Raw genomic sequence first — 23,739 nt, 5'->3', positions numbered from 1 at the left:
TGGAGATAACAATATTGTATTTTAAGCTAAAACGGCATCAATTTGGGATTTGATGGTCGCAAATACCCGTTTACTGTCTCCGCTAACACGTCGCCAGTAAACTTAATTTGCAACCATCAAATCCCCAATTGATGCCGTCGGAGCTTAAAATACAATACAGTTATCTCCTAATTGGATGAGCAGATGGAGAAGAATGCAGAAGAAAGGATGGAACCCAGAGCAGATATATCATAAAAAACAGCATAAAAACTTCTTTCAGTAAATGATTATTTCCTAGAGTCAGTCTAAGTCAAAAATTTTGTCCAAATATCTGTTTGATTGAAAAATCACGATATCTAATTCAAACTATCAAATTCAATCTAACATTTACCATTGGGTTGCAGTTCCTCATCAAAGATGACAATATCTCTCAGATGTTCCAAGTTATTCTTGATAATTATTGGTGTTCTGCTAATACCATTCTTACTGGCTTTAAATACCTGCAAATATCACACATTCAATTACTGTAAATTCAGAAATATTCTTTGATGTTTTAATTATAGCTACAGGATAAATTTTTCTTATTCGAAATTTTGCCCAGGAAATAAGGTATGAAAATAATTCAAGGACAAGTGGCTACCAGGAGTCGGCATTACTCACCTTTTACAAATATGCCATTCTAATAATTATTTTCCCTTTGTTACAATAAGTTGTGTTTGCTTTATCTTTGTAGTTCTTGCTAAGTAACATTTTTGTATGTCTTGTATTGATGATAACTTATTATGCTTTGAACAATTAATACCTATTCATAATTTTAAAATATCTTTTAAAATATAGAAATTAGTAAAAAAAAAAAAATCATTTAAGGGCAGTAAATCTAGTTATGATTTTATCATGTTGTCCCACCATTAAATTTTTTTTCGATCATCTTTTTCCCCCAAAAAAGTACAATTAGTTTTTTATCAGTTATTATAATACAATTTTACATTATTTAAAAAAGTGAAATAAGTCTCATGCCTTTACTTTTAAATATAACTTTACCTGTTTCAGATTTCTGTCAACCCAGTATATGTAATTTTTCAAGACAGATATTCCAAAGGGTGATGGTAAATTTGTCCTTACATATTGTCGATTTCCACCACTGAAGGATATTTTCTGTTAAAGAAAAAAAAAGAAAATATGCTGCATGCTACTGTTGAAATGCTTCCTAAATATCAACAAAATATATATCACAAACATTATTTCATTTTCACAATTTTAATCAACAGGAAAAACGTTTTTTCATAAATAAAAATATTCTTAACATCATTCTTTACTAGCTATATAGTCAATGTTCTTACAGAAAAAAAAACTGGAGGGCAAGACACTTTTTTCAAGCAGCAAGACAAAATAGGTAAATTTACTATTCATATTACATTTCCTTGAGTTATCTCACCCTTGTATGGTCGAGTTGAAAAAAATCAAAAAAAAATCTGTATCTGTAAAAATTAAAATAAAAAGAAAATACACACAACTTTTTAAAATTTAGATGAAAAATCTTAGAAATGAATTACATTCTTCTCTCAAATTATATTTCATAAAAGATCTAACCAATTCTTTTCTGCTATCTCATATTCCATGTTGGCTGATGGAAGACACTGAATCTTCCTGAACTAAAAGAATCACACTTTTGACCTACCTGAATGGTATCTACAACTGAATCAACCCAGTATACATCATGTGTATCAATATCCACAGTTATTCCCCTTGGATATCTAATGCCATTGGTTACCAAGGTTTTACGTTCGGTTCCATCTAGCCTTGCTTGTTCTATTTTTGGAAACTGTCCACTGTCTACCCAATACAGATATCTAGAAATTAGAAAATGGCAAAATTTAAGAATATTTAAAACATATTGCTAGGGATTTTTTTTAGGAAAAATGGATTGGGTTACAGTTTTGCTCAATGGGCACCTTTAGCTAGCTGATGAATAACCAACATTTTTTTATTCACAAGTAAGGAATCCTGTTCTCAGATAGGGATTTATAATTGTTTGCTTTTTAGATTGGCAGCCAAATGAAGGAGTATCTTGAGCATCATATAAAATTCTCTAGAATGGTCTGAACCAAACTTTTAAAGTATGAATTTGTCTGCATGGTTGATACAATATTCCTTTTAAATACTATTTTAAGAGTAGTAAACAAAAAATTATAACATATTTTTATTCATTTATTGTTGTTTTTATCTTATTTTTTTGTTAGTCTAAATTGATCAGCTACACCAAGTTGACTTCAGAAGATTTCACTGACCTTCAGATTTTATTTTTTTTTCCTTTCAAATATTTTCCCTAAAGTGAAGTCCTATCACGTGGACGACTCAGAGACTATTGATATTAGATGATTCAGGGGTTGAAGTCATAAAACTTTGCTCAGTGCTCGGAGCACAAAAATCATGCTTGAAACATGAAATCCAGCATTTTAATTGGTTGAATTTCGAGTACGAGGACAAAAAGCTGACTAGAAAGTTTCATTACAGCCAGGCCAGGTAGCTTTGAATTTTGAGAAATAAAGATTACCTTTTTATTGGATTTACAGCAATGGCTCTAGGTGATGACATTTTCTCCTTGACCAGAACTAATCGATGACTACCATCTAATTTAGCCACTTCTAGGTAGGTATCATAATTCTTGGAAGTTGTGAAATATAAATTACCTTAAAAACATAGTATTTTGAACATTCAGGGATATTTCTTGTAACAATAAACGTTAATCATATCTTCAAATCATAACCATGTATAGAGCAGTTTAATATTTGTAGGCTTGATTATTACAGTAGCTGTTGTTTGTTATGTTATTTATACGTGTTTCTTGTTTCTCATTTTTTTATATAGATTAGACCGTCGTTTTTCCGGTTTGAATGGTTTTACACTATTCATTTTGGGGCCCTTTATAGCTTATTGTTCCGTGTGAGCTAAGGCTCTGTGTTTAAGGCCGTACATTGACCTATAATGGTTTACTTTTATAAATTATTATTTGGATGGAGAGTTGTCTCATTGGCACTCAGGCCTAAATTAATATATTGTTTGTTTCCCCAATCCCGACCCTGCCAAGCCAGGTGTTGGTAGGTATGTAGGGAAATAATTTTATTTTTCCAAAAAGGTTGAACAATATCGTACAATCCAGCAAGCCAGGAAATTGGAAATGAATAAAATAATATTTGACTTAATTTTGACAATAAAATTTTATGAGTAGCACTGTTTTTGTAGGGTTGGTCGGGATTGGGGAAACAAACAATATTTTATTTTAGGCATCACACCTCATCTTCCTATATCTATTGATATGTTTATCCAAGTATAGTTCTATATCACATACTGTAAATTCAGAAACTATTGCATCTATTATTGCCATTTTGTCATTTGGGACAAAAACACGATTTGATTTTTTGCGATGTTGTGAAAAATCCTGTTTTAATAATTCATTTTAAAAAAAATTTAAAATGGGAGTTAAAATCAATGCAATTATAACCCGTTCATATTTTTCGCAATAATAAAAATATCGCAATAATAAAAACATGGCAATAATAAAAACATTGCAATAATTTCTGAATTTTCAGTAACCAAACTCATTTAACAAATATATTTGTTAAGTCTTTTGATAGTTCGCAGGATGCTTTCGGATGAAGAAGTTAACAACAGATAGAGTTCCCAGAACATGAAATAATGGGCAAAAAAACAATTCAACTAATCACTGACAACTTCTTCACAAATATGAAGTCATTTTGTAAATAAGTTTATGAAAAAAGTGACGAATATTTGTTGAACATATCCAAAGACAGACATGAATGTTAAAAGATGATGACAAAAGCCCCAACTCTTAAAAAAGGATCTAATTAATCAACGCATCACTAACCCAATCTTGTAGTTTTACATTTTTAAGTTCGGACCATTTTGAATTGTTAAAATCTAACTACCCTTTGCTTTTTTACCCAAATATTTTTACTGTCGTATATTATTCTAAAGCAATTAATAATATCTGCCAACTGTCACTATTTAAGATCCACCCTCCATGGAGGCTCCTAATAAAAAGTTTTGAAAAAGCAATTTAATCCACTTCAAAACAAAACAATTAATTTTACCATGGGTATATGACCTTTAATTATGAAGAAGCAAATAAACCACATTGAAATTTTTTTAAGGCCCTTTATATATGTTTTGTAGGACTATGAGAGCAAAATTGCACGTAAAACCCCCATAGGCATTTTGAAATATCAGCAGTTATGCTTCATTTTACCTGCAATCCAATCTACCGCTATTCCACGTATTCCGTCTGCAGGTTTGATCCCAATTCCTGCTTGAATGACTTCTTGATACCCTGTGCCATCTTGTTTAATTCTACGGACACCATTAGAGCTACCTCCCTTTAACCCAGTACTGTCATAATCACACCAATAAATATGTCCACCAGCTATATGGACATCCACATGTAATGCAACTCGGTCTAAAATAAAAATTTCACAGAATTTAGAAAATAAATTGAACATATACTGTTTTCAAATTTTCAAAAAGTTGTTATGCAGACTTTTCACAAAATCAAATATGAATCTGCTGTACATATATTTACATTAAAAAACTAAGTTTGTTCATTGTTGAACGAGTTCTAATTTTGGTTTTACATTTGATTCTTTTGAGACTAAATTACTGTAAACCAACTTATTTTTGCGACTTTCATGAGTAGAAAAATAACACGAATTTAAATAGTCGCCAATATGTATAACTTGGATCTTTTCTTATTTAACAACATCAAGTATAAAATTAAATAATGGCGAAATTAAATCGCTGCGAAGTGGATAGGAAAGGGCTAAACGCGAAATAAGGTATCCGCGAAAATAAGTTGGTTTACAGTATATAATCAAAATTTCAATGCTTATAAGCTTTAAAACATTGCAAAAAACAACACTTTACTTATAGTATTTTGTGTTTTGCCATTTAGGGTAAAATGTAAAATTACAAAAATACTGAACTCCATAAAGGAAAATTCAAAATGGAAAGTCCCTGATCAAATGGTAAAATCCAATGATACAACACATCAAACGAATGGATAACAACTGTAAGGTAACTTAGGTAAGTAGGGATAAATGAATAAGATGTTGGGATTTCTTCAACTCCAAATTTGATTTAGAGGTTTAGAGCTTTACATATTGTACAGACACCAGTTAAAGACTTTATTATAATGTAAATGTATCTGGTTAAGTTGTGTTGTTGGGTTCCTGTGTAGCTGAAGTTCTTATAAAGCATACCATATCCCCTAATTGGTACCATAGCATCTTCATGGTCCCTGGCATTGATAGCTATTCCTCTGATGATACTGGACTGTGATACTACTGCAAAAGTGGTGCTGGCTACAAAACATAAGGAGGTAATATTATTTAATCTAAGGGTAACAAAAGGATGCTGGCTACAAAACATAAGGAGGTAATATGATTTAATCTAAAGGGTAACAAAAGGATGCTGGCTACAAAACATAAGGAGGTAATATTATCTAATCTAAAGGGAAACAAAAGTGGTGCTGGCTACAAAACATAAGGAGGTAATATTATTTTATCTAAAGGGTAACAAAAGGATGCTTGCTGCAAAACATAAGGAGGTAATATTATTTAATCTAAAGGGTAACAAAAGGATGCTGGCTACAAAACATAAGGAGGTAATATTATTTAATCTTAAGGGTAACAAAAGGATGCTGGCTACAAAACATAAGGAGGTAATATTATTTAATCTAAAGGGTAACAAAAGGATGCTGGCTACAAAACATAAGGAGGTAATATTATCTTATCTAAAGGGAAACAAAAGTGGTGCTGGCTACAAAACATAAGGAGGTAATATTATTTTATCTAAAGGGTAACAAAAGGATGCTTGCTGCAAAACATAAGGAGGTAATATTATTTAATCTAAAGGGTAACAAAGGGATGCTGGCTACAAAACATAAGGAGGTAATATTATTTAATCTAAAGGGTAACAAAAGGGTGCTGGCTACAAAACATAAGGAGGTAATATTATCTAATCTAAGGGGTAACAAAAGGATGCTGGCTACAAAACATAAGGAGGTAATATTATCTAATCTAAAGGGTAACGAAAGGATGCTGGCTACAAAACATAAGGAGGTAATATTATTTAATCTAAAGGGTAACAAAAGGATGCTGGCTACAAAACATAAGGAGGTAATATTATTTTATCTAAAGGGTAACAAAAGGATGCTGGCTACAAAACATAAGGAGGTAATATTATTTAATCTAAAGGGTAACAAAAGGATGCTGGCTACAAAACATAAGGAGGTAATATTATTTAATCTTAAGGGTAACAAAAGGATGCTGGCTACAAAACATAAGGAGGTAATATTATCTAATCTAAAGGGTAACAAAAGGATGCTGGCTACAAAACATAAGGAGGTAATATTATTTAATCTTAAGGGTAACAAAAGGATGCTGGCTACAAAACATAAGGAGGTAATATTATTTAATCTAAAGGGTAACAAAAGGATGCTGGCTACAAAACATAAGGAGGTAATATTATTTAATCTTAAGGGTAACAAAAGGATGCTGGCTACAAAACATAAGGAGGTAATATTATCTAATCTAAAGGGTAACAAAAGGATGCTGGCTACAAAACATAAGGAGGTAATATTATTTTATCTAAAGGGTAACAAAAGGATGCTGGCTACAAAACATAAGGAGGTAATATTATCTAATCTAAAGGGTAACAAAAGGATGCTGGCTACAAAACATAAGGAGGTAATATTATCTAATCTAAAGGGTAACAAAAGGATGCTGGCTACAAAACATAAGGAGGTAATATTATCTAATCTAAAGGGAAACAAAAGTGGTGCTGGCTACAAAACATAAGGAGGTAATATTATTTTATCTAAAGGGTAACAAAAGGATGCTTGCTGCAAAACATAAGGAGGTAATATTATTTAATCTAAAGGGTAACACAAGGATGCTGGCTACAAAACATAAGGAGGTAATATTATTTAATCTAAAGGGAAACAAAAGTGGTGCTGGCTACAAAACATAAGGAGGTAATATTATTTTATCTAAAGGGTAACAAAAGGATGCTGGCTACAAAACATAAGGAGGTAATATTATTTAATCTTAAGGGTAACAAAAGGATGCTGGCTACAAAACATAAGGAGGTAATATTATTTAATCTAAAGGGTAACAAAAGGATGCTGGCTACAAAACATAAGGAGGTAATATTATCTTATCTAAAGGGAAACAAAAGTGGTGCTGGCTACAAAACATAAGGAGGTAATATTATTTTATCTAAAGGGTAACAAAAGGATGCTTGCTGCAAAACATAAGGAGGTAATATTATTTAATCTAAAGGGTAACAAAGGGATGCTGGCTACAAAACATAAGGAGGTAATATTATTTAATCTAAAGGGTAACAAAAGGATGCTGGCTACAAAACATAAGGAGGTAATATTATTTAATCTTAAGGGTAACAAAAGGATGCTGGCTACAAAACATAAGGAGGTAATATTATTTAATCTAAAGGGTAACACAAGGATGCTGGCTACAAAACATAAGGAGGTAATATTATTTTATCTAAAGGGTAACAAAAGGGTGCTGGCTACAAAACATAAGGAGGTAATATTATCTAATCTAAGGGGTAACAAAAGGATGCTGGCTACAAAACATAAGGAGGTAATATTATCTAATCTAAAGGGTAACAAAAGGATGCTGGCTACAAAACATAAGGAGGTAATATTATTTAATCTTAAGGGTAACAAAAGGATGCTGGCTACAAAACATAAGGAGGTAATATTATCTAATCTAAAGGGTAACAAAAGGATGCTGGCTACAAAACATAAGGAGGTAATATTATTTAATCTAAAGGGTAACAAAAGGATGCTGGCTACAAAACATAAGGAGGTAATATTATTTTATCTAAAGGGTAACAAAAGGATGCTGGCTACAAAACATAAGGAGGTAATATTATTTAATCTAAAGGGTAACAAAAGGATGCTGGCTACAAAACATAAGGAGGTAATATTATTTAATCTTAAGGGTAACAAAAGGATGCTGGCTACAAAACATAAGGAGGTAATATTATCTAATCTAAAGGGTAACAAAAGGATGCTGGCTACAAAACATAAGGAGGTAATATTATTTAATCTTAAGGGTAACAAAAGGATGCTGGCTACAAAACATAAGGAGGTAATATTATTTAATCTAAAGGGTAACAAAAGGATGCTGGCTACAAAACATAAGGAGGTAATATTATTTAATCTTAAGGGTAACAAAAGGATGCTGGCTACAAAACATAAGGAGGTAATATTATCTAATCTAAAGGGTAACAAAAGGATGCTGGCTACAAAACATAAGGAGGTAATATTATTTTATCTAAAGGGTAACAAAAGGATGCTGGCTACAAAACATAAGGAGGTAATATTATCTAATCTAAAGGGTAACAAAAGGATGCTGGCTACAAAACATAAGGAGGTAATATTATCTAATCTAAAGGGTAACAAAAGGATGCTGGCTACAAAACATAAGGAGGTAATATTATCTAATCTAAAGGGTAACAAAAGGATGCTGGCTACAAAACATAAGGAGGTAATATTATTTTATCTAAAGGGTAACAAAAGGATGCTGGCTACAAAACATAAGGAGGTAATATTATTTAATCTAAAGGGTAACAAAAGGATGCTGGCTACAAAACATAAGGAGGTAATATTATTTAATCTTAAGGGTAACAAAAGGATGCTGGCTACAAAACATAAGGAGGTAATATTATCTAATCTAAAGGGTAACAAAAGGATGCTGGCTACAAAACATAAGGAGGTAATATTATTTTATCTAAAGGGTAACAAAAGGATGCTGGCTACAAAACATAAGGAGGTAATATTATCTAATCTAAAGGGTAACAAAAGGATGCTGGCTACAAAACATAAGGAGGTAATATTATCTAATCTAAAGGGTAACAAAAGGATGCTGGCTACAAAACATAAGGAGGTAATATTATCTAATCTAAAGGGTAACAAAAGGATGCTGGCTACAAAACATAAGGAGGTAATATTATTTAATCTAAAGGGTAACAAAAGGATGCTGGCTACAAAACATAAGGAGGTAATATTATTTAATCTAAAGGGTAACAAAAGGATGCTGGCTACAAAACATAAGGAGGTAATATTATTTTATCTAAAGGGTAACAAAAGGATGCTGGCTACAAAACATAAGGAGGTAATATTATTTTATCTAAAGGGTAACAAAAGGATGCTTGCTGCAAAACATTAGGAGGTAATATTATTTAATCTAAAGGGTAACAAAAGTGGTGCTGGCTACAAAACATAAGGAGGTAATATTATTTTATCTAAAGGGTAACAAAAGGATGCTGGCTACAAAACATAAGGAGGTAATATTATTTTATCTAAAGGGTAACAAAAGGATGCTGGCTACAAAACATAAGGAGGTAATATTATTTTATCTAAAGGGTAACAAAAAGATGCTGGCTACAAAACATAAGGAGGTAATATTATTTTATCTAAAGGGTAACAAAAGGATGCTTGCTGCAAAACATTAGGAGGTAATATTATTTAATCTAAAGGGTAACAAAAGTGGTGCTGGCTACAAAACATAAGGAGGTAATATTATTTTATCTAAAGGGTAACAAAAGGATGCTGGCTACAAAACATAAGGAGGTAATATTATTTAATCTAAAATAACAAAAGGATGCTGGCTACAAAACATAAGGAGGTAATATTATCTAATCTAAAGGGTAACAAAAGTGGTGCTGGCTACAAAACATAAGGAGGTAATATTATTTAATCTAAAGGGTAACAAAAGGATGCTGGCTACAAAACATAAGGAGGTAATATTATTTGATCTAAAGGGTAACAAAAGGATGCTGGCTACAAAACATAAGGAGGTAATATTATTTAATCTTAAGGGTAACAAAAGGATGCTGGCTACAAAACATAAGGAGGTAATATTATCTAATCTAAAGGGTAACAAAAGGATGCTGGCTACAAAACATAAGGAGGTAATATTATTTTATCTAAAGGGTAACAAAAGGCTGCTGGCTACAAAACATAAGGAGGTAATATTATCTTATCTAAAGGGTAACAAAAGGCTGCTGGCTACAAAACATAAGGAGGTAATATTATCTTATCTAAAGGGTAACAAAAGGATGCTGGCTACAAAACATAAGGAGGTAATATTATCTTATCTAAAGGGTAACAAAAGGATGCTGGCTACAAAACATAAGGAGGTAATATTATCTAATCTAAAGGGTAACACAAGGATGCTGGCTACAAAACATAAGGAGGTAATATTATTTTATCTAAAGGGTAACAAAAGGATGCTGGCTACAAAACATAAGGAGGTAATATTATTTAATCTAAAGGGTAACAAAAGGATGCTGGCTACAAAACATAAGGAGGTAATATTATCTAATCTAAAGGGTAACAAAAGGGTGCTGGCTACAAAACATAAGGAGGTAATATTATTTTATCTAAAGGGTAACAAAAGTGGTGCTGGCTACAAAACATAAGGAGGTAATATTATTTTATCTAAAGGGTAACAAAAGGCTGCTGGCTACAAAACATAAGGAGGTAATATTATTTAATCTTAAGGGTAACAAAAGGATGCTGGCTACAAAACATAAGGAGGTAATATTATTTAATCTAAAGGGTAACACAAGGATGCTGGCTACAAAACATAAGGAGGTAATATTATTTAATCTAAAGGGTAACAAAAGGCTGCTGGCTACAAAACATAAGGAGGTAATATTATCTAATCTAAAGGGTAACAAAAGGCTGCTGGCTACAAAACATAGGGAGGTAATATTATCTTATCTAAAGGGTAACAAAAGGCTGCTGGCTACAAAACATAGGGAGGTAATATTATCTAATCTAAAGGGTAACACAAGGATGCTGGCTACAAAACATAAGGAGGTAATATTATTTTATCTAAAGGGTAACAAAAGGATGCTGGCTACAAAACATAAGGAGGTAATATTATTTAATCTAAAGGGTAACAAAAGGATGCTGGCTACAAAACATAAGGAGGTAATATTATCTAATCTAAAGGGTAACAAAAGGGTGCTGGCTACAAAACATAAGGAGGTAATATTATTTTATCTAAAGGGTAACAAAAGTGGTGCTGGCTACAAAACATAAGGAGGTAATATTATTTTATCTAAAGGGTAACAAAAGGCTGCTGGCTACAAAACATAAGGAGGTAATATTATTTAATCTTAAGGGTAACAAAAGGATGCTGGCTACAAAACATAAGGAGGTAATATTATTTAATCTAAAGGGTAACACAAGGATGCTGGCTACAAAACATAAGGAGGTAATATTATTTAATCTAAAGGGTAACAAAAGGCTGCTGGCTACAAAACATAAGGAGGTAATATTATCTAATCTAAAGGGTAACAAAAGGCTGCTGGCTACAAAACATAGGGAGGTAATATTATCTTATCTAAAGGGTAACAAAAGGCTGCTGGCTACAAAACATAAGGAGGTAATATTATTTAATCTAAAGGGTAACAAAAGGCTGCTGGCTACAAAACATAAGGAGGTAATATTATCTTATCTAAAGGGTTACAAAAGGATGCTTGCTGCAAAACATAAGGAGGTAATATTATTTGATCTAAAGGGTTACAAAAGGATGCTTGCTACAAAACATAAGGAGGTAATATTATCTTATCTAAAGGGTTACAAAAGGATGCTTGCTGCAAAACATAAGGAGGTAATATTATCTAATCTAAAGGGTAACAAAAGGATGCTGGCTACAAAACATAAGGAGGTAATATTATTTAATCTAAAGGGTAACAAAAGGATGCTGGCTACAAAACATAAGGAGGTAATATTATTTAATCTAAAGGGTAACAAAAGGATGCTGGCTACAAAACATAAGGAGGTAATATTATTTAATCTAAAGGGTAACAAAAGGCTGCTGGCTACAAAACATAAGGAGGTAATATTATCTTATCTAAAGGGTTACAAAAGGCTGCTGGCTACAAAACATAAGGAGGTAATATTATCTTATCCAAAGGGTAACACAAGGATGCTGGCTACAAAACATAAGGAGGTAATATTATTTTATCTAAAGGGTTACAAAAGGATGCTGGCTACAAAACATAAGGAGGTAATATTATCTTATCCAAAGGGTAACACAAGGATGCTGGCTACAAAACATAAGGAGGTAATATTATTTAATCTAAAGGGTAACAAAAGGATGCTGGCTACAAAACATAAGGAGGTAATATTATTTAATCTAAAGGGTAACAAAAGGATGCTGGCTACAAAACATAAGGAGGTAATATTATTTAATCTAAAGGGTAACAAAAGGATGCTGGCTACAAAACATAAGGAGGTAATATTATTTAATCTAAAGGGTAACAAAAGGCTGCTGGCTACAAAACATAAGGAGGTAATATTATCTTATCTAAAGGGTTACAAAAGGCTGCTGGCTACAAAACATAAGGAGGTAATATTATCTTATCCAAAGGGTAACACAAGGATGCTGGCTACAAAACATAAGGAGGTAATATTATTTTATCTAAAGGGTAACAAAAGGCTGCTGGCTACAAAACATAAGGAGGTAATATTATTTAATCTAAAGGGTAACAAAAGGATGCTGGCTACAAAACATAAGGAGGTAATATTATCTTATCTAAAGGGTTACAAAAGGCTGCTGGCTACAAAACATAAGGAGGTAATATTATTTTATCTAAAGGGTAACAAAAGGCTGCTGGCTACAAAACATAAGGAGGTAATATTATTTAATCTAAAGGGTAACAAAAGGATGCTGGCTACAAAACATAAGGAGGTAATATTATTTAATCTAAAGGGTAACACAAGGATGCTGGCTACAAAACATAAGGAGGTAATATTATTTAATCTAAAGGGTAACAAAAGGGTGCTGGCTACAAAACATAAGGAGGTAATATTATTTAATCTAAAGGGTAACAAAAGGGTGCTGGCTACAAAACATAAGGAGGTAATATTATTTTATCTAAAGGGTAACAAAAGGATGCTGGCTACAAAACATAAGGAGGTAATATTATTTTATCTAAAGGGTAACAAAAGGATGCTGGCTACAAAACATAAGGAGGTAATATTATTTAATCTAAAGGGTAACAAAAGGGTGCTGGCTACAAAACATAAGGAGGTAATATTATTTTATCTAAAGGGTAACAAAAGGATGCTGGCTACAAAACATAAGGAGGTAATATTATTTTATCTAAAGGGTAACAAAAGGATGCTGGCTACAAAACATAAGGAGGTAATATTATTTAATCTAAAGGGTAACAAAAGGGTGCTGGCTACAAAACATAAGGAGGTAATATTATTTTATCTAAAGGGTAACAAAAGGATACTGGCTACAAAACATAAGGAGGTAATATTATTTAATCTAAAGGGTAACAAAAGGGTGCTGGCTACAAAACATAAGGAGGTAATATTATTTAATCTAAAGGGTAACAAAAGGATGCTGGCTACAAAACATGAGGAGGTAATATTATTTTATCTAAAGGGTAACAAAAGGATGCTGGCTACAAAACATAAGGAGGTTATATTATTTTATCTAAAGGGTAACAAAAGGATGCTGGCTACAAAACATAAGGAGGTAATATTATTTAATCTAAAGGGTAACAAAAGGATGCTTGCTGCAAAAGGTAAGGAGGTAATATTATTTTATCTAAAGGGTAACAAAAGGATGCTGGCTACAAAACATAAGGAGGTAATATTATTTTATCTAAAGGGTAACAAAAGGATACTGGCTACAAAACATAAGGAGGTAATATTATTTAATCTAAAGGGTAACAAAAGGATGCTTGCTGCAAAAGGTTAGGAGGTAATATTATTTTATCTAAAGGGTAACAAAAGGATGCTGGCTACAAAATATAAGGAGGTAATATTATTTTATCTAAAGGGTAACAAAAGGATGCTGGCTACAAAACATAAGGAGGTTATATTATTTTATCTAAAGGGTAACAAAAGGATGCTTGCTGCAAAAGGTAAGGAGGTAATATTATTTTATCTAAAGGGTAACAAAAGGATGCTGGCTACAAAACATAAGGAGGTAATATTATTTAATCTAAAGGGTAACAAAAGGATGCTGGCTACAAAACATAAGGAGGTAATATCATTTTATCTAAAGGGTAACAAAAGGATGCTGGCTACAAAACATAAGGAGGTAATATCATTTTATCTAAAGGGTAACAAAAGGATGCTGGCTACAAAACATAAGGAGGTAATATTATTTTATCTAAAGGGTAACAAAAGGATGCTGGCTACAAAACATAAGGAGGTAATATTATTTAATCTAAAGGGTAACAAAAGGATACTGGCTACAAAACATAAGGAGGTAATATTATTTTATCTAAAGGGTAACAAAAGGATGCTGGCTACAAAACATAAGGAGGTAATATTATTTTATCTAAAGGGTAACAAAAGGATGCTGGCTACAAAACATAAGGAGGTAATATCATTTTATCTAAAGGGTAACAAAAGGATGCTGGCTACAAAACATAAGGAGGTAATATCATTTTATCTAAAGGGTAACAAAAGGATACTGGCTACAAAACATGAGGAGGTAATATTATTTAATCTAAAGGGTAACAAAAGGGTGCTGGCTACAAAACATGAGGAGGTAATATTATTTTATCTAAAGGGTAACAAAAGGATGCTGGCTACAAAACATAAGGAGGTAATATTATTTTATCTAAAGGGAAACAAAAGTGGTGCTGGCTACAAAACATAAGGAGGTAATATTATTTAATCTAAAGGGTAACACAAGGATGCTGGCTACAAAACATAAGGAGGTAATATTATTTAATCTAAAGGGTAACAAAAGGGTGCTGGCTACAAAACATAAGGAGGTAATATTATTTAATCTAAAGGGTAACAAAAGGATGCTGGCTACAAAACATAAGGAGGTTATATTATTTAATCTAAAGGGTAACAAAAGGATACTGGCTACAAAACATAAGGAGGTAATATTATTTTATCTAAAGGGTAACAAAAGGATGCTGGCTACAAAACATAAGGAGGTAATATTATTTTATCTAAAGGGTAACAAAAGGATGCTGGCTACAAAACATAAGGAGGTAATATTATTTTATCTAAAGGGTAACAAAAGGATGCTTGCTTTTCCGTTTCAAATTAAAGAAAAAACATTTTAAATGACTGCTATACATTGATAATATATAATTAATGGAACTTAAAAAAGTACTAAAAAAAGGTATATGTTTATTTTCAAAAACAGCTTTTTAAACTATGTTATAAATAGATAAAACAAGAATGTGTCAATAGTTAACACCGATGTTCCATATTGCATTATCAATTTGTATGTTCAGTGAACCTTAAAATTAGAAAGATCATATTATAGCGAACATGTGTACTAACATTCAAGTTGATTGGACTTCAACTTCATCAAAAACTACATTGACCAAAAACTTCTAACTGCAGCAGGACAGAAGGACGAAAGGAAAACAATTTTCTCCATTCCATTAAGGGGGTATACCTTGGTTCAGGGAGATAACTCTTTAATTCAGTGATGTGTTTGTAAAAGTCAAGTTTCATCAATGTATTTAAAGCATTTATCTGAAACAGATTGGAAATAATCTATGTAACCTAGAAGCTTAGTATATTTTGATGAAAATGGTTGACATAAACATACAGATGAGTTAAAGAGTTATTTCCCCTAACCTAGGTCTAACTTACCTGAACAGGTGGCACTACTATCTGGTGTTTTACTGTATCCTGTTCCACACTCACACTGATATTGTTTGGAAGATGTTGGGAAACAGAGCTGATCACATTTTGTGGAGGAACATGGATTAATCTGCCCTATAATGTGTACAATGTTTTTATGTTATTTGCGAATGAAAATATCCAAATAAATATAAAAAAGAAGATGTGGTATGATTGCCATTGAGACAACTATCCACAAAAGACCAAAATGACACAAACATTAACAATTATAGGTCACTGTATGGCCTTCAACAATGAGCAAAGCCCATACCGCATATAGTCAGCTATAAAAGACTATATAAGTTTGAATATGAACTACTTCTTGTAAATATTTGAATGAACAAGGAACTTTTCTACCCTATGATGTATAAAATTGTCTTTAAAGTAATTTTTTAAAGTATTTTTTTTTATTAAGAACCACTGCTTTAAATAATTTGAATAGACACAAATGTTTCACCTGATATTGTTATGTTTGGTAAAGGTAAAGTATGCAATAAAGATTGTACTACTGTTCACAGTTATATACTTGAACTAAATTTTAATGTGCGTATTGTTATGCGTTTACTTTTCTACATTGGCTCGAGATATAGGGGGAGGGTTGAGATCTCATAAACATGTTTAACCCCGCCGCATTTTGGCGCCTGTCCCAAGTCAGGAGCCTCTGGCCTTTTTAAGTCTTATATTATTTTAATTTTAGTTTCTTGTGTACAATTTGGAATTTAGTATGGTGTTCATTATCACTGAACTAGTATTTGATTATGTGCCAGCTGAAGGAAGCCTCAGGGTGCAGGAGTTTCTAGCTACATTGAAGACCTGTTGGTGACCTTCTGCTGTCGTTTGTTCTATGGTTGGTTTGTTGTCTCTTTGACACATTCCCCATTTCCATTCTCAATTTTATCTCCCATCTTGGTCTGACACATGTGGAAATGTGGTTGGTCAAATAACAAGTTGATATTAGTGTTTTCTGAAAATCTTGCACTGAGTAAATAAGATAAATTTGGGTACCAAATTTCAAATGGAAAACAGAAAATATCATGAATATTTTCAGTCTGAAAACATGGTTTATTGATATTTTGAAGACAGCGAATTTCCAACAATAGGAAGAAAAATTGTCATGAACATTTTCTATCTGAAAACAAGGCAATGCAAAGAGGGATATAACATTTGTTTTTCGCTCATTATTTTGTACATCAATGTAATTAGGCCGTTGGTTTCGACGCTTTAATTGTTCTACATTTGTCATTTCAGGGCTTCTATAACTACTGACTATGCAGTAGTTTTTTGTCACAGTTGAAGGGCGCATGGTGACCTTAAGTTGTTAATTTTTAAGTTATTTGGTCACTAGTGGAGAGATGTCTCATAGGCAATCATACCACATTGTTTTATTTTTTAACCTTCTAATTTAGGAGACTTTTTTATTAACCTCTAAATGTCTTTTAATTTTTTTTGTTATTGTGTTGCTGTCTCAGCATTTGATTAATAAATGTTATCTGAATATATAAAAAAGAAGGTGTGGTATGATTGCCAATGAGACAACTATCCACAAAAGACCAAAATGACACAAACATTAACAATTATAGGTCACCGTACGACCTTCAACAATGAGCAAAGCCCATACCCCATAGTTAGCTATAAAAGGTCCCCATAAGACAATGTAAAACAATTCAAACGAGAAACTAAAGGCCTTTGTATGTAAAAATAAATTAACGAAAAACTAATATGAAACACATAAACAAACGACAACCACTGAATTACAGGCTCCTGACTTGGGACAGGCACATACATAAATAATGTGGCGGGGTTAAACATGTTAGCAGGATCCAGGGGTCGAATTTAAGCTTTTTTGTGTACTAGCCAGCCAGACCAGTGTACTGAAAACTCTACTTGTCCGGCTCCAAATCTACTGGTCCTGCAAATTTTTCACATATTGTACAGTTCATTAAATTCCGATCTACTATATAATGAAACCATTCACGATCTTTTTCCCATGATTTTTGGTATTTGCGTTTCCTTTTGTCACTTTCGTATACTTAATTTCGATCTTCCTTTTGATTTTCAGTAATGTTATTTTTTTGTCCGGCGGTTTAACTCCTTCCAAAAATTTCCACATTTTATATTGTTGTGAAGGACGCTCACTCGAGATATTAATTAACTTGGTCAATTGTAATATCCCCCCAGTACTGTGTAATTGATTTCACAGGTAAATTGTTTTGTAAACAACAGAGATTGCGATGCAATCAGTGATTTTTATCAACAAATTTCTACTGGTCCACCGGACCACCAGCTGACAAAATCTACTGGTCCGACGCAAATTTTACTAGTCCCGGACTACCGGACTAGAGCTAATTTCGACCCCTGGCAGGATCCCAACCCTCCCCCTAACCTGTGACAGTGGTACAACATAAGAACGAATGTCCAGTGACAAGTATTTCACACATAATTCAGAATGTGGCGTCTTACTAACATTGCATACCAAACTGCTAGCCATTTTTGGACCTCTTTTAACCTTGCCAAAAATTTATGAATTCACCTTTTTCATGCCTGTTATAGTACACCTTTAGAATGCTCAATCCAACCAGATTTGCCTTTAGTGTCTTTTTCTTCTGAGGACCAAAGAGGGCAACAGCAAAAATACTCTCGTAATCAGCATCCACGTAATACAACATTCTTTCGTTGATCACAAGTCCTCGTGGGTTACTAAGTCTGTTTATAAATACTCTCACCCTTCGCCCATAATGAGTATATCTCATTATCTGCAAAAAAAATCAAAAAAAAATATTAAAGTAGTTTTGTTTATCCATAAATATTTCATGCTGTTGATTTATAGATTATCGTTGGAAACATGGTTTGATTATCAATTAAAATGTTGACTTTGAAAGTAATCTGGGATCAATATTTTTCAGTATCAATCTGATTAGTCAGCAACTTTTTCCCACTATTAAATCTCAACAGATTGTTCTTTTGTTTTGTTGTTTCTACACTGTCCCAGGTTAATATAGCGGGAGGGAGGAGGGTTCAAAACATGTTTCACTCAGCCTCATTCATTATGTCCCAGGTTAATATAGCGGGAGGGATGAGGGTTCAAAACATGTTTCACTCAGCCTCATTCATTATGTCCCAGGTTAATATAGCGGGAGGGAGGAGGGTTCAAAACATGTTTCACTCAGCCTCATTCATTATGTCCCAGGTTAATATTGCGGGAGGGAGGAGGGTTCAAAACATGTTTCACTCAGCCTCATTCATTATGTCCCAGGTTAATATAGCGGGAGGGACAAGGGTTCAAAACATGTTTCACTCAGCCTCATTCATTATGTCCCAGGTTAATATAGCGGGTGGGATGAGGGTTCAAAACATGTTTCACTCAGCCTCATTCATTATGTCCCAGGTTAATATTGCGGGAGGGAGGAGGGTTCAAAACATGTTTCACTCAGCCTCATTCATTATGTCCCAGGTTAATATTGCGGGTGGGATGAGGGTTCAAAACATGTTTCACTCAGCCTCATTCATTATGTCCCAGGTTAATATTGCGGGAGGGAGGAGGGTTCAAACATGTTTCACTCAGCCTCATTCATTATGTCCCAGGTTAATATAGCGGGTGGGATGAGGGTTCAAAACATGTTTCACTCAGCCTCATTCATTATGTCCCAGGTTAATATTGCGGGAGGGAGGAGGGTTCAAACATGTTTCACTCAGCCTCATTCATTATGTCCCAGGTTAATATAGCAGGAGGGAGGAGGGTTCAAACATGTTTCACTCAGCCTCATTCATTATGTCCCAGGTTAATATTGCGGGTGGGATGAGGGTTCAAAACATGTTTCACTCAGCCTCATTCATTATGTCCCAGGTTAATATTGCGGGAGGGAGGAGGGTTCAAACATGTTTCACTCAGCCTCATTCATTATGTCCCAGGTTAATATTGCGGGTGGGATGAGGGTTCAAAACATGTTTCACTCAGCCTCATTCATTATGTCCCAGGTTAATATAGCGGGTGGGATGAGGGTTCAAACATGTTTCACTCAGCCTCATTCATTATGTCCCAGGTTAATATTGCGGGAGGGAGGAGGGTTCAAAACATGTTTCACTCAGCCTCATTCATTATGTCCCAGGTTAATATAGCGGGTGGGATGAGGGTTCAAAACATGTTTCACTCAGCCTCATTCATTATGTCCCAGGTTAATATTGCGGGAGGGAGGAGGGTTCAAACATGTTTCACTCAGCCTCATTCATTATGTCCCAGGTTAATATAGCGGGTGGGATGAGGGTTCAAAACATGTTTCATTCAGCCTCATTCATTATGTCCCAGGTTAATATTGCGGGAGGGAGGAGGGTTCAAACATGTTTCACTCAGCCTCATTCATTATGTCCCAGGTTAATATAGCGGGAGGGAGGAGGGTTCAAACATGTTTCATTCAGCCTCATTCATTATGTCCCAGGTTAATATTGCGGGTGGGATGAGGGTTCAAAACATGTTTCACTCAGCCTCATTCATTATGTCCCAGGTTAATATTGCGGGAGGGAGGAGGGTTCAAACATGTTTCACTCAGCCTCATTCATTATGTCCCAGGTTAATATAGCGGGAGGGAGGAGGGTTCAAACATGTTTCATTCAGCCTCATTCATTATGTCCCAGGTTAATATTGCGGGTGGGATGAGGGTTCAAAACATGTTTCACTCAGCCTCATTCATTATGTCCCAGGTTAATATTGCGGGTGGGATGAGGGTTCAAACATGTTTCACTCAGCCTCATTCATTATGTCCCAGGTTAATATAACGGGAGGGAGGAGGGTTCAAAACATGTTTCACTCAGCCTCATTCATTATGTCCCAGGTTAATATTGCGGGTGGGATGAGGGTTCAAAACATGTTTCACTCAGCCTCATTCATTATGTCCCAGGTTAATATAACGGGAGGGAGGAGGGTTCAAAACATGTTTCACTCAGCCTCATTCATTATGTCCCAGGTTAATATTGCGGGAGGGAGGAGGGTTCAAAACATGTTTCACTCAGCCTCATTCATTATGTCCCAGGTTAATATTGCGGGAGGGAGGAGGGTTCAAAACATGTTTCACTCAGCCTCATTCATTATGTCCCAGGTTAAAATAGCGGGAGGGAGGAGGGCTCAAAACATGTTTCACTCAGCCTCATTCATTATGTCCCAGGTTAATATAGCGGGAGGGAGGAGGGTTCAAACATGTTTCATTCAGCCTCATTCATTATGTCCCAGGTTAATATTGCGGGAGGGAGGAGGGTTCAAAACATGTTTCACTCAGCCTCATTCATTATGTCCCAGGTTAATATAGCAGGAGGGAGGAGGGTTCAAACATGTTTCACTCAGCCTCATTCATTATGTCCCAGGTTAATATTGCGGGTGGGATGAGGGTTCAAAACATGTTTCACTCAGCCTCATTCATTATGTCCCAGGTTAATATTGCGGGAGGGAGGAGGGTTCAAACATGTTTCACTCAGCCTCATTCATTATGTCCCAGGTTAATATTGCGGGTGGGATGAGGGTTCAAAACATGTTTCACTCAGCCTCATTCATTATGTCCCAGGTTAATATAGCGGGTGGGATGAGGGTTCAAACATGTTTCACTCAGCCTCATTCATTATGTCCCAGGTTAATATTGCGGGAGGGAGGAGGGTTCAAAACATGTTTCACTCAGCCTCATTCATTATGTCCCAGGTTAATATTGCGGGAGGGAGGAGGGTTCAAAACATGTTTCACTCAGCCTCATTCATTATGTCCCAGGTTAATATAGCGGGTGGGATGAGGGTTCAAAACATGTTTCATTCAGCCTCATTCATTATGTCCCAGGTTAATATTGCGGGAGGGAGGAGGGTTCAAACATGTTTCACTCAGCCTCATTCATTATGTCCCAGGTTAATATAGCGGGAGGGAGGAGGGTTCAAACATGTTTCATTCAGCCTCATTCATTATGTCCCAGGTTAATATAGCGGGAGGGAGGAGGGTTCAAACATGTTTCACTCAGCCTCATTCATTATGTCCCAGGTTAATATAGCGGGAGGGAGGAGGGTTCAAACATGTTTCACTCAGCCTCATTCATTATGTCCCAGGTTAATATAGCGGGAGGGAGGAGGGTTCAAAACATGTTTCACTCAGCCTCATTCATTATGTCCCAGGTTAATATTGCGGGAGGGAGGAGGGTTCAAAACATGTTTCACTCAGCCTCATTCATTATGTCCCAGGTTAATATTGCGGGAGGGAGGAGGGTTCAAACATGTTTCACTCAGCCTCATTCATTATGTCCCAGGTTAATATAGCGGGAGGGAGGAGGGTTCAAACATGTTTCATTCAGCCTCATTCATTATGTCCCAGGTTAATATTGCGGGTGGGATGAGGGTTCAAAACATGTTTCACTCAGCCTCATTCATTATGTCCCAGGTTAATATTGCGGGTGGGATGAGGGTTCAAACATGTTTCACTCAGCCTCATTCATTATGTCCCAGGTTAATATAACGGGAGGGAGGAGGGTTCAAAACATGTTTCACTCAGCCTCATTCATTATGTCCCAGGTTAATATTGCGGGTGGGATGAGGGTTCAAAACATGTTTCACTCAGCCTCATTCATTATGTCCCAGGTTAATATAACGGGAGGGAGGAGGGTTCAAAACATGTTTCACTCAGCCTCATTCATTATGTCCCAGGTTAATATTGCGGGAGGGAGGAGGGTTCAAAACATGTTTCACTCAGCCTCATTCATTATGTCCCAGGTTAATATTGCGGGAGGGAGGAGGGTTCAAAACATGTTTCACTCAGCCTCATTCATTATGTCCCAGGTTAAAATAGCGGGAGGGAGGAGGGCTCAAAACATGTTTCACTCAGCCTCATTCATTATGTCCCAGGTTAATATAGCGGGAGGGAGGAGGGTTCAAACATGTTTCATTCAGCCTCATTCATTATGTCCCAGGTTAATATTGCGGGAGGGAGGAGGGTTCAAAACATGTTTCACTCAGCCTCATTCATTATGTCCCAGGTTAATATAGCGGGAGGGAGGAGGGTTCAAAACATGTTTCACTCAGCCTCATTCATTATGTCCCAGGTTAATATAGCGGGAGGGAGGAGGGTTCAAACATGTTTCATTCAGCCTCATTCATTATGTCCCAGGTTAATATTGCGGGTGGGATGAGGGTTCAAAACATGTTTCACTCAGCCTCATTCATTATGTCCCAGGTTAATATTGCGGGAGGGAGGAGGGTTCAAAACATGTTTCACTCAGCCTCATTCATTATGTCCCAGGTTAATATTGCGGGTGGGATGAGGGTTCAAAACATGTTTCACTCAGCCTCATTCATTATGTCCCAGGTTAATATTGCGGGAGGGAGGAGGGTTCAAAACATGTTTCACTCAGCCTCATTCATTATGTCCCAGGTTAATATAGCGGGAGGGAGGAGGGTTCAAAACATGTTTCACTCAGCCTCATTCATTATGTCCCAGGTTAATATTGCAGGAGGGAGGAGGGTTCAAAACATGTTTCACTCAGCCTCATTCATTATGTCCCAGGTTAATATAGCGGGAGGGAGGAGGGTTCAAACATGTTTCATTCAGCCTCATTCATTATGTCCCAGGTTAATATTGCGGGTGGGATGAGGGTTCAAAACATGTTTCATTCAGCCTCATTCATTATGTCCCAGGTTAATATTGCGGGTGGGATGAGGGTTCAAAACATGTTTCACTCAGCCTCATTCATTATGTCCCAGGTTAATATTGCGGGAGGGAGGAGGGTTCAAAACATGTTTCACTCAGCCTCATTCATTATGTCCCAGGTTAATATAGCGGGTGGGATGAGGGTTCAAAACATGTTTCACTCAGCCTCATTCATTATGTCCCAGGTTAATATTGCGGGAGGGAGGAGGGTTCAAACATGTTTCACTCAGCCTCATTCATTATGTCCCAGGTTAATATTGCGGGAGGGAGGAGGGTTCAAACATGTTTCACTCAGCCTCATTCATTATGTCCCAGGTTAATATTGCGGCTGGGATGAGGGTTCAAAACATGTTTCACTCAG

At 35.1% G+C, this 23,739-nt stretch overlaps 1 protein-coding gene across 1 annotated transcript in view; it reads right to left on the bottom strand.

Annotated features, from left to right (window-relative positions):
* Positions 1 to 23,739, bottom strand: part of LOC134701240 (low-density lipoprotein receptor-related protein 2-like) — a 113,074-nt gene that overhangs the window by 49,405 nt on the left and 39,930 nt on the right. Inside the window, exons 29-36 of the mRNA XM_063562370.1 lie at positions 18,246 to 18,468; positions 15,686 to 15,811; positions 5,253 to 5,354; positions 4,247 to 4,453; positions 2,534 to 2,669; positions 1,658 to 1,829; positions 1,021 to 1,134; positions 371 to 479 (exon numbers count right to left, since the gene is read on the bottom strand). Of these exons, the coding sequence (XP_063418440.1) occupies positions 371 to 479; positions 1,021 to 1,134; positions 1,658 to 1,829; positions 2,534 to 2,669; positions 4,247 to 4,453; positions 5,253 to 5,354; positions 15,686 to 15,811; positions 18,246 to 18,468 (1,189 nt within the window). The remainder of the gene's footprint in view (positions 1 to 370; positions 480 to 1,020; positions 1,135 to 1,657; positions 1,830 to 2,533; positions 2,670 to 4,246; positions 4,454 to 5,252; positions 5,355 to 15,685; positions 15,812 to 18,245; positions 18,469 to 23,739) is intronic.

The sequence above is a fragment of the Mytilus trossulus genome, unplaced genomic scaffold (assembly GCF_036588685.1).
Source record: "Mytilus trossulus isolate FHL-02 unplaced genomic scaffold, PNRI_Mtr1.1.1.hap1 h1tg000234l__unscaffolded, whole genome shotgun sequence".
Lineage (NCBI taxonomy): Eukaryota > Metazoa > Mollusca > Bivalvia > Mytilida > Mytilidae > Mytilus > Mytilus trossulus.
Note: the sequence above shows the minus strand (reverse complement) of the source record. Positions and strands in the feature narration are given on the sequence as shown.